General features: G+C 41.0%; 1 protein-coding gene across 1 annotated transcript in view; it reads right to left on the minus strand.

Annotated features, from left to right (window-relative positions):
- The window catches only part of prkg2 (protein kinase cGMP-dependent 2), a gene marked incomplete at its 5' end in the record, with an annotated part of 29,772 nt that extends 19,669 nt beyond the window's left edge, over positions 1-10,103 (minus strand). Inside the window, 3 exons of the mRNA XM_083911874.1 lie at positions 1,820-1,933; positions 3,763-3,929; positions 9,586-10,103. Coding sequence (XP_083768000.1) covers positions 1,820-1,933; positions 3,763-3,929; positions 9,586-10,103 — 799 coding nt within the window. The remainder of the gene's footprint in view (positions 1-1,819; positions 1,934-3,762; positions 3,930-9,585) is intronic.
- Positions 10,104-11,933: the final 1,830 nt, after the last annotated feature.

Below are 11,933 nucleotides of genomic sequence, written 5' to 3' on the forward strand. Positions count from 1 at the left end.
TATCCACCTCATCTGTTATCATGTAAAACCTACTCAGAGAGACTTGTCAAACTGTCACGGTCTTTCCAGTTCACCCTGAATACTGAGGTCAGCTCAGTGTCCCTCCCCCCGAGGGCCACATGTCAATTACTTGGTTAAATATACAAACCCGGACAAAGAGCACTCACATAGAACATGGTATGCGCTTTTCCAATAGCCAAGGAGGTGAAAACCAATCAGAATGCAAAGCTGTGGATATCATGTAAAGCCTTTGTCAACACACCCAATGCATAAGCTTGTTTACTCGGGTCTAATGGCCGATCTGGTTCTCCCCGCTCTCACTATCAGGTGATTCCCTTAAGAAGGTCAGATAAAGTGTCCGATTACATTCAGAAGACAGACAGGAGTTTGTTGGGGGGGGGTTAATGATGTTAAAGTGTCCTGGACTTGCCTTGGTCCAGACCTATGAATCCGCCAACAGATTTGTCTGGCATCGTGACATGAGCTGTAGTTTCTCGACTGAAAATACAATAGAGCCAACGATGCCAGTCAGAACCACCAGCTGCGGGGCTAACGCCGTTGTCAAGCTGTTGTCAAGCTGTGAGTTTAGAGCACTTACGGGCCAATCACAAGCTAGTTTAAACTTGTGCTGACGTCACAGGCGCACATATTTTCCAACCCCTCTTTTTGTCTTTTGCGGTTATCTCAACATCCTTCAATCACATCCTTCCTTTCATGCAAAATTTGGACAAGAAGTAAAAATTGTTGTTGTTTGCATCTATCACTATCAGCCATATTTATTATAGTTTGATATTTATCTTACATGGATACCTGCTAATTGTTAACAAGCTGCCAGACATGTAAGAGTCTGACAATGAGCTGAGTAGTCAGTAGTAGACGTCGATATATTTATCTTAGTTTAATGTGACATCAATGTGACAGTTTAATCAGTGACACTTAGCCTACATTTGATTTAAAAATCCTTATTTGAGTAAAGAAACTGTGCGTAACCAGCAACCATGATGGAGACTATGTGGACACATGGATGTTGCCCATATGCATATTTTCTGGTTTTGTCAAAAGATAATAAGATATTGGGATGAAATATGGCAGGGTTTAAGATAAATAATAGGATGCAAGATCTGCTGTAATACCACAAGAGGATGAGTATCTTGTTAAATTTCTGCTATGTGCAAGTAAAAAAGCAGTAACAAGATTACGGTATAAAGCAGAACCACGACTGTGGAGCAGTGGGCGAGCACTGTGGGAGAAATATTTGTAATGGAAAAAATTTCACATAAACTACGATGACAAGAGATACAATTTCAAAAAATGGGAAAAAGGGACAGATTATAGAACACAGCAAGAGGACACCACCATCAACACTGGACAATAAGGTGGATGCTATGAGAATGATTGTGTAAAACCTGACACTGTAATTGTTGAAAGAAAATTTAAATAAAAAATAAGTTAAAAAAAAGAAAATATTTTTGGGGATTTGGCGACACACCTCCTACAGTATTTCTATTGAGAATTCCCTGACATAGACCCAAGACAGCCAATCACAGTTTCAAGAAACATGACATAGCAACCCGGCCCTTTCTCTTAGCTTAAGACTTTTCCCAAATTTCTCAGTAAAAGTTGGTCTCAGCAGCTTTGTGAAGAGGTCTCAACACTCTTAGTTAGGAACTTTTAGTACTACTTAGGAGTCCTCCTCGTGGTAAGATCAAAAAAACTAACAAAGGCATTAAACCTTGTTACGTGATGTCTCATCATGTCCACACCGAAGCTTCAGTCTGATGAATAAAAATAGTTACTGTATAAATGTGAAACTGTTTACCTCGCACGGATGCAGTCCGTGTGCAGTTGTACAAAATGGCTAATTCTCCAAACGTGGTCCACACCGTTATCGACGTAAGCAGTTTGTTATGTTGAAACACATCCAGCTTCCCGTCTGTAAATATAAAACAAGGACAATCAATAGTGTTTTTAGATCCACATTTAGGACACAGGAGACAGTCACGTGCTTCAATCAGGACCAAATGACATTTCACTTTCATTCAATTCACATTACAAAATTCTTCTTTCATGATTTTCACCAGCTGGTAGATGTGGCTCGAGCCTGAGAGAATACCTTCATGACATACTTTTTAAGGCTCTTATTCCGTGAAATGAGACATGTCACATTTATTACTTGTTTTAAGTGTAAGTAATATGTAATGTATTAATTTCTAGGAAGATGTTTGGACATCTGATTGTCTCTCTGCTGGAGAGACCACATTACTGAAGCGGCCGACCTGCTGCGTTTTCCTGTTTAGGGTGAGAAATTAGTGTAACACCAGACAGCAGAAGGGACACGAGAACACTTTGTCTGTGACCAACCACACTGGCTGATCACCAGTCATTGTTTAGAGGCACGTGGTCATCTAAAACACTTAGTTGCCTGGTAACTTTGAGGGAGTTGCAGTTACTGTAGATGAACAGGTTAGCTGTATATGCTACAAAACATCCAACCAGACATAAAATTATTTTATTATGGCAAATAATAAACAAGGAAGTAAAAAAGTTAAAAAAGTTAGTTAAGTTAGACAACATGTGAATATATTTAAAAAAAAAAAAAACTTCCATGTGCTTTGTCCATACATTAGTGTCTAAAACTTTTTTGCTCTCCTACCAAGAGCTGATAAACCAAAAGAATGTATACACCTGCCAACGATACTTTTCACCGGCCAAAATAATTATAATCTGTATTTTTCAAAGAATAACATTAGGCTACTTAACCTTCAAACTGGAACAGAGGTGTGCAAAAGTTTACATGTAATAAATCTGCGTTGAGCAGCGGAACCAATCGAAAGCAAAGCTGCTGTTTCCCTTTGATTTGATTGGCTCGTACAGGCTGTACAGTAGCCAGCGGAGAAAAGTTTGAGAACATGCAAAGACCAAAGTCATCATTAAACCATCTGAAGGGCTACGTGCCACAGAGTTTTTTGCTGTTCATTTCAGACCCTTTAACCCTTTTACCCTTTAACTTAAAGTGGTAAAAGGGAAGTGAAGTGAAAGTAAAGAGAACTGTGTGAAGAAAACCAGATAAAAGTTACTGTAAGATAGGTTTGATTTGTCCCGTTGGAGCGGCAGTGACAAACGGGTTTTCCTCTGATTAACACTCAACAAGCAGAGCAGGAAGTCATCAGTGAAATCACCTGAGGCTGCAGACTGTAGCTGCTGCTGCTGCTGCTTCTTATTGGGGCGTTACATGTATGTGATGTTTGTGATCTGAAGTGGACCTGAAAAGGGCATTTTCTGATTTTAAGAGAAAGCTAAAAACTTAACTCTTCACCTTATCCTTTAACTAACTAAATTTTTACCCAATTCTAACAGATTCTTTTGTTACAGATTTTTGTCATTGTACAGTTCAGAACTTTCCCTTTATTGTTATTATCTATTTTTAATCCTTATTCTCTTTTTTATCCTTACTTTAGTATTATCAAGTGGGTTTTATCCATGTGAAGATGCATTATATGTATTTTTTAACAGGAATATACATATATATATATATATATATATATATATATATGTATATTCCTGTTTTTATGTTCATTCTGGGTCTTTTTAATGTGAAGCACCTGGTGCATGTCATTTCTTTGTTGTAAAGCACTTTGGGCTGCATTTTGTGTATGAAAGCTATACAAATAAGGTGTATTATTATTATTATTATTATTATTATTATTATTATTATTATTTATTTCCAGATTAGAGAAGATGATGAAACCGGAGTGGACCTACCTGCCAGGACAAACAGGTGGTTCCCGGGCTCTCCCTGCTTGATGACGTACTCTCCCTGCTGGTAGGTGCGCTCATACATGCACTCCACCATGTCTTTGATCTGCTGCAGCTCCAGCCTCTTCAGGTACTGGTTCTTGTTCAGGGCGTCTATCAGCAGCTTCTTTACACTGTCACACACAAACGGCAGAGGGAGGGTTAGAATTGGGACCTCCACTGTAAAATTGGAGTTTGTGAATATTGCTGAGTTATCGTAACAATAGATTTTGCAATTAATACAAGACCATTTCTTAGTCCCAAGAAATCAAAGACTGGCACCAAACATACCAGGCTCTCAACTGTAAACCCGTCCGCGGTGATATTAGACGCCCAGAGCAAGTTCTCCAGCATTAACAGCGCCAAACTCAGGTTGGGATGGTGGATGGGTCGAAAAAACATTGGACTTAAACCAAGGAGGCTGTGGATAGTGTCCCCTTCATGTCCCGTGTCTATGGACTTATTCTGAGACAATGGGCCCCTGGGCACAGACAGAGGCCCCTTTTCTTTTTCTGTCTTTATGTCTTTCATTTTTACTTCTTTCTTCATTCATTGTCTTCTTTCATTCTGCTTTTTTCCAGTCTTGAACTTGGTACTTATAATACCTGAGTATCTAGTACATATATTTGTTTATGTTTATGGAGGTAAACTTTAAAGTCCAGACATTTTATTTAGTTTTGGGGTATGTTTCCACTGTATTTTTGATACTTTTTGAACTTAAGGACACTTAAGTCCTTCTCACAGTGCTGACTGCAGCTCCGACACCCACATGCACATTACTCACCACGTTTTTGGTCTGCGTGATAAATATTTTGTCTCCTGTGAAAAGATGACTATTTGTAGCCTCTGGGCTCCTTCCGACAATGAATCAAGTAAAACAGCGAAAACATAAAATCATCATGAGCTGTCAAAGTTCACCGCTGTGCATTTAAACAGCTGCAGCAAGAGGCCGCAGGAAGAAGACATCACTTCCTTTGGGGAGTTGTAAAACGAAGAGGTTAAGAGTCACAGTTGAACGCACACTATAGATCATGAGACCCGGTGGCTGCTCAGAGAGGTGAGCGGTGCAGGAGGTGGGTGGTCAGTTTATCCACCTTATCGTGTGTAATAAATAATCACTTTGGGCTTCATAAAACACGAACAGATGACATCCAGTCCTTTATTTTTCCTCCCACCTCGCTGTCATTACTCTGCTGGAGTCTGCAACATGTTGTCATTGACAGAAGATGAGTATTCTGTTTCAAAGGGCCAGTCTGCATGAGGGTACCAGACTGCTTCATTTACATTAGTTTGGGTTATATAATACATGCTGGGCTTATTAGCCACTCATGTTTTAAACATGAGGATCAGGTTGAGAGAGGGAGACACACATTTATTCACTGCAGAGCGCTGCGTTCATGTTGACAATATGAAGAACACTGTGACAAAAGGATATTTGAATAGCCCTTTGTAACAAATTAATAGATCCTTTGTTGTTGGCTTCTTTTTATTATTATTTTATAATCTGATACAGTCCTGCTGCCTGTGGAACATTTGTTTTCCAACTTAGATACGTTTATGACTTGTCTCCCAACATGTTAATGTCTATTATTTTTCCTGTACATCATTTTTCAGCATGTCGATAGTTTTAGAAAAGTGTATAGGTTGCAAATTATTTTAAATCAAAAAGGATAATGAGAAGGGTTTCAAGACATGCTGTTCATTTGTGACAGACTTCCAATCCCCATAGAGCTCCATGTTAAAATACCCAACTTTACAGCAGAAAGAAACATGTTTACAGCCTGCTACAAAAAACCCTGTTTTGCTGTCTATAGCTACTTCTCCCTTTTATGACATCTGAACGGGATTTGAATCTTTATAAAAATCAACCATTGAAACTAGTATTTAAGTTTAACTTAAAGTTCTGCAAATTGTAGCTTTATCCACGTTTCACCTCTTTGCCCAGTTTTTAGGCTGCACTCATTCACTGTTCGTACATAGACCTATGAAAAGCAATGCACTGTCATTTGTGCGCAATCCACATATTAATTACTGCAGAAATCACATCCGGAGCCAAAAAGGAAATAAGGCGACATAGTATAAGAGCGCTAAACTCTGTGTATGGAGGAGCGTCTGGGTGGTGGATGGGTCCCAAAACACAGGACTTTCACCAGGGGGACCGGTATCCGTTTCCTGGAAGTACTAAACCAAACCACCTTTTTTCTGATGCTCAGTCGTTTTGATGCCTAAACTTAACCATTGTGTTGCAATTCCAGTTGTCATTTCAAGGCATTAAATGACATATTTGGTCAAATATTTTACAAATTGTTGCTTAACTTTTTGTAAGATATCAGCATCAGGCACTGCCAAGATGGCGACGGCTGGATCCACGGGGTGACCACATGAGTGGCATTACAGAGACTACGTCCATATTTTACACAATCTATTGGGGGTCACACACTTTAAAGATCCTTCTGTTGGATTTGATCCTAACGAATGTCTTTACATTTTCCCAAATCGCCAAAACAAATGCAAATTTTTTTTTGCCAGGTTGTGTTAAAATGACAAAACATCTCAGCTCTCATAGTGTTGACGCTCATTTAAGCTGTAAAAGAACAAAAGCTGCTGAATAGAGGAGACGTGGGCGGCATGTGTTCACTGGAGATACATTTTAATAGCCATGATGATGTGTTTGCGTCCTCCTCCCTGGATTTTTAACAAACCTTTATTGGCTCTCGCTGATTCAAGTAGGATTTATTCAACATTTTCCAAATCTTGTGAGTGACACTCTGACACAGCTGAATCAGAGATCAGTCTGACCTAAAGCTGTGTGGTCACATTTTCTTACATCTTGAGCCCTGTTGTCAGGTTGAGGGTGCAAAATAAAGGGTGTTGTATGGACTGTGCTGTATAAATAAATAAACTTCACTTGTCAAAAGAGGGGCTATTAGGGTTGGTAGTCGCCATTTTGTAATTTTCTAGCCAGTCTGTGTACGAGAAACATAAATGACCTAAAAAATGCTAACAAAACCAAACCACAATCTTTTCGTAGACCTACAGTAACCCTACTCTGCAAGTTGAAAAATTATGCCAACTTGGTTAAGATTAGTTAAAATATTTCGGTTTGGCTTTGTATTTCCCAGACACGAGCACCGGCAGTAAATAGTGAATATGTGAATTACACAAGAATAACTCTGCATTACTTTTCGTAGCTATAAATGGGAACAGTGAACAGTTTTGTCTGGACCCTTTGGCTTCACTTAGCAATGTCCTTGGTAGCCCTGCACTTTAAACACAAGATGTTCCCCTGCGCGTAAAACGCATGAAGCTCCCGGTCGCTGTTTTAAGCACGGGGAACACGTTTTGGTTATGAACTGTGGTTAGGTCTGGGCAACAAAACCACTTGGCCGTGATGCACATGACATGAACTGCAGTTTTGTGATCTCGTGGGTGAAAGTCAGAGTTTCGCTCTTAATCCTGGAACTTTTCTGGACGATGCTACAGTATAACATTCAGACCTCTATGGCTGCTCAGTTATGACACAACTCAGCCAGACATGGAAACAGCAGCACACGCCATTCAGTTAAATTGAAGGCATTCTTTTTTCTGCTATTCTACAGTATAGAATATTTGGGTCCAACCCAGCACATAGGCTTCATATTTAACACCTTAGTTCTTCAGATGAAGCTCTGCAAAATGTTAAATGCTCTGATGGTTTCAAATATTTGCTTCGTCAGGGTTTGTTTTCTTTTGTTGCCATTATTGAGCTTTTTTTTTGTCTAAATGAAGCTTAACGTCCTTTCTTGAAGCTTGAAGCCTCCCCGTCCCCATGAGGCAGCATTTTGAGATCAACTTACTTCCTTAATTTGATATACTTCCTGTCGGGGTGGGACAAACTGTAACACACAGACGGTTAGTATAAATCAATGAAATAACAGCCGGGAGGTCATTGTTTTTCAACGGAAGGATGGAGCTCCTGTTTCATTGGAAATACATGGTGATTTATGCCTGTTTAATACCGGCTGAAATAATAACTTTTTTTTATAGAATAAATGGAAAAATATGTGTATCTTTGCCATTAACATTAATAGGTTTATAATATGCCTTGGAAAATTTCTTAAAAGCAGAAAAAGTCTTTTTTGCTTCATGAGTAGCAGCCCTACACTGCATGGCTAAAAGTATACAGACACCCAAAGATTACATCCATATTTAATGGCTAAACATCATCTTTCAGAGCCGTGGACATTAATCTGCTGGTGTAACAGCCTCCACTCTTCTGGTTTCAGGTTTTTTACAATATTTTGAAACCTGGCTGCAGCCACAACAGCGTTAGTGAGGTCCAACAATGATGAGTGATCAGGCTAGGTCCGCAACTGGTGTTCCAGTTCATCCAAAAGGTTTTGTATAATGTGAAGGTCAGGGCTCTGTGCAGACCAGTCAGGTTCTTGCAAACACAAAACAAAAAATATCTTTATGGAGCTGGCTTTGTGCACGGGGGAATTATCTTGTTGAAACAGGAAAGGGACAAACAGGAACTGTAGCTACAAAGGTGGACAATGACGATTAAATTATCACTGTATGCTTTGGCATTAAGATGTCCCTTTATTGGAAGAGAGCCCTGCAAGTCGGGTTATACGAAAGGTTAATGGTTTGTCCGTTGCTTGGCAACGGTACACAAAGAAATGGCTGTGGTAACATTCTTTGTTTCATTCATGATATAGACCTTTTTTCAAAGTTGTAAAAATAAACATTCTAAATGTGTCCAAGTTTGATTCCTGTTGCAGTGAATGTGAATGACATCAGCTGGCAGGAAGTTAACAAGGACCAAGGTTGTTGCCTAGCAATGGAATTCCATTAAAAAGGTCTACAGCAGCAGTGTTTCCCACAGACTCAGAATGGTGGGTTTTTGCTAGCTGAATTAGGTTACTGTCTGTAACTTTGGTTCTGTCTCTGAGCTGATGTTCATTCTGCCCCCGGGGATAATCCAAGAAGCGGGCAAACAGAGCGGGCTGTAGCTAACTAACCTAGCATGAGATGAGTCAACCCTCCATACAGCTATTGTAGCCAATGTTATGTGACAAATTTAATCCTGAGGTAGCACTGTTGTCTGTGGTCGAACCAGCCATCCTTAAATGATCTTATGAGCGTGTTGAAAGTTGTGACATTAATGTACAGTTTAGCCACCAAGCATTAGCATGAGTCACTTGTCTTAGTATTTACAATCACAGCACACAGTAGTAAACTGAAAGAAATATCACAGCCATAAATGCGGTCTCTGCTGGATTAAAATAGTTTGTAGTTAATGCAAAAACAATACTGCCATGCAGAAAAAAATGCCTATTAATCACTGTCGGTTCACGTTTGGCTTTCCGACAGAAGCCCAAAAGTCTCAATTCTCCAGTGTTCATGTTCCGCAGGAGGAGTTTAAGGTTATATGACGCCACAGACAGGCATTTAAATGTGTATTATTATTATATTACAATGTTTCAATCAAAACGTCATGAAGAAATGCATTCTTCCCGCACATAAAATGGATTATATATAAAATATTTTTTCTTTTTCTTCATCAGTCCAGCAACTGAGTATATTTATACTATATAATATATACAACAACTTTATCCCACGTCATCACACTAAAACCTTTGCTTTTTACCCACCGTCTGTGCACCACCCACTTCTGCTGCTGCTTCCATCTTTATCACTCCGCCACTAAGCTGAGCCTGAGGGTGTCACAAACCTTTAACTGTCTGTCTGGCTTCATTTTCCTCCTCCTTTTTGTGTTGTGAACCTTCCTGACCACAAACTTCTCACCTTGCATCCTTTGGTACCCGGGCCTTCTCGAAGGAGAACTTTGGCAGGCTGCTGGAGTCGTAGGTCCTGGATGTGGGTTCGGCCGACACCCCGGCTTTGGCCCCTTTCCTCCTGTTGAGGGTCTCCTTGATGCGAACACTGAGGTTGGGGCTGCTCTTACAGCCGCCTTTGATGGAAGGAGGCCTTGAAGCGAGACCTGCCGAGGCCCCGCTCTGGCTCTTCATCACGTCCTGCAGCTTGTTGAGTTGGATGCACTTGCTCTGCAGCTCCTCGCTCAGCTCGGCCAGAGCCCTTGTCTGCTTGGCAAGTTGCTCCTGGAGACCTTTGATGTGCTGCTCTCTTGCACAAAGCTCCTCGTCCCTCCTCTTGCCCTCTCGCTCCAGCTCGTCCACTCGGGCCCTCAGGATGTCCAGGGTGCAGTTTTTGAACCCGTGATCTTTGTGGGCTCTGCAGTTGGAGGCAGCAGCACAGCCCTCTGCGTGTTTGTAACGCTTTGATTTCATCGAACCGTTACCCATCTTGTCACCTGAAAAGAGATTTAAAGTCAAATATTTGCTGAAATGATGATGAAAAGTGAATCAAAGAGGGGCGACAGAGTGACATTTAGCATGTTTGAGGATGCTGAAGGGGTGAGGTTTCACACAAAAGAGCTGATGCTGTGAGGAGGGAAAACCGGAGAAAGCAAGAGGAGAGAGAGCAACTCGGTATGTAATGGTCAATGAGTGTCTTCTCCATTTATTATTCAGGAGGCAGGAAGTATTACATTACATCCACAGTCACTCCCTATCTGCTCAGACACCAGCACGGGGGGGAGAAACAAAGCTTCTAAGAGATAACAATGAATCAAAATGAGAACTTTCACAGTATCATTCCATTTCAAAGTGATCTTAAACGCATCTGTCTGTGCACAAAGTAAGAGTGTATCTGAGGAAACAAACATCTGAGAACAAATGGCTGTTTCTGTGGTGTGGGACCGTCTCCCACTCACACATACAGTGGACTTCATTCATGACATTCCTGCTGGATACAGTGAGTGCATGTTCTGAAAAATCAAAAATACTGACGTCATTCAAACACTGATTTATGGAATACTCCTTATTTTTCCATTTTGTTTTAAAGCTTCAACTCTTTGACTGGAACAGTAACAGATTTAATGGCGTTTCGCATAACCAGAACTCTTCTTTACATGTAGGTAATATCAAAAATAAATAGTTCTGGTAAGTTTACACATGCACATCTCCTGAGAGGATCGTGCACCTGCAACTTCCCGACGCCTCGTCATTCTTCTCCGGATGTCTACACTAAATGAGTCCGTGTCTCGGTTCTTACCGGATTTTTTTTAGTTGTCAGCCGTCAAACGAGCCCGGAAGACGATTTGAAAAGAAGAAATTGCACATTCGAGCATCCGTAGAGAGACGGTCCATGTACAACACTGGTCGCATCCTCTCCTTCCTCTCTCTCCCTTTCTCTCTCTCTCCCTCTCGATCTCTCTTCTCATCGGTTGTGCGCGTTCTCGCGTGCGCGGCAACCAGTATGATTGGCAGGTCAGGTGTGAGCGACGCAGTCCCCGTTTTTTATTATATTTAAGAATGACATGTCTATGCATTAAGGTAGCTTCCACCTAAAAACGTTGTATGATCTTAATATGTATATTAAAAAGGCTGAAATAAAGTAGCCCCATGTGTGATTTAATTTATTTTAAAGGGGACATATTCTGCTCATTTTCAGCATTCTAGGTTTCTACTAGAACATGATTACAGGCTTTAATGTTCATACTGTCTGTCTATATACCTGTAGCCTCCGTCTGAAACACCTGTCTCTTTAGGGGCCCATCCACACGGACACGCGTTTCCCTGTAACCGCACAACTTTAGTATCGTTTTAGCAGACCATCCACACGGAGCCGGTGTTATCGGAGCCTGAAAACAGTATCTTTTGAAACCAGGTCCCAGAGTGGGAAGATTTTAAGACACCCCCCGTGGCGTTGTCGCCTGGACGGCGAAAGCGCATACTTTGTTAAACGATGCTGTCATCGCCACACCTCCGACCACTATAATAACAGAAACAGTGCTGCTTCATGGAGTAGCAGTACGGAGAAGGGGCTCACAGAAATACCTACTGCTTGTTGAGGACACTAACTACAGAGTGATTTGTGCATCAGAGTCCAAAACAGCACCAAAGTCTCCACTAACACCAGAAACAGTCGACAGATTTCTCTCTGGGGCCGATGAGGATTTGGGAAGTCACCAGATTTGGCGAGAAAGTCTCTGGTGTTTGTATTATGATTCTACACAACAGCATCTCTCCGTCTCTTCTTCTACGTTGTTGGCGTATTTCTGTGGCAGTTAC

This window comes from Echiichthys vipera (assembly GCF_963691815.1).
Source record: "Echiichthys vipera genome assembly, chromosome: 4".
NCBI lineage: Eukaryota > Metazoa > Chordata > Actinopteri > Perciformes > Trachinidae > Echiichthys > Echiichthys vipera.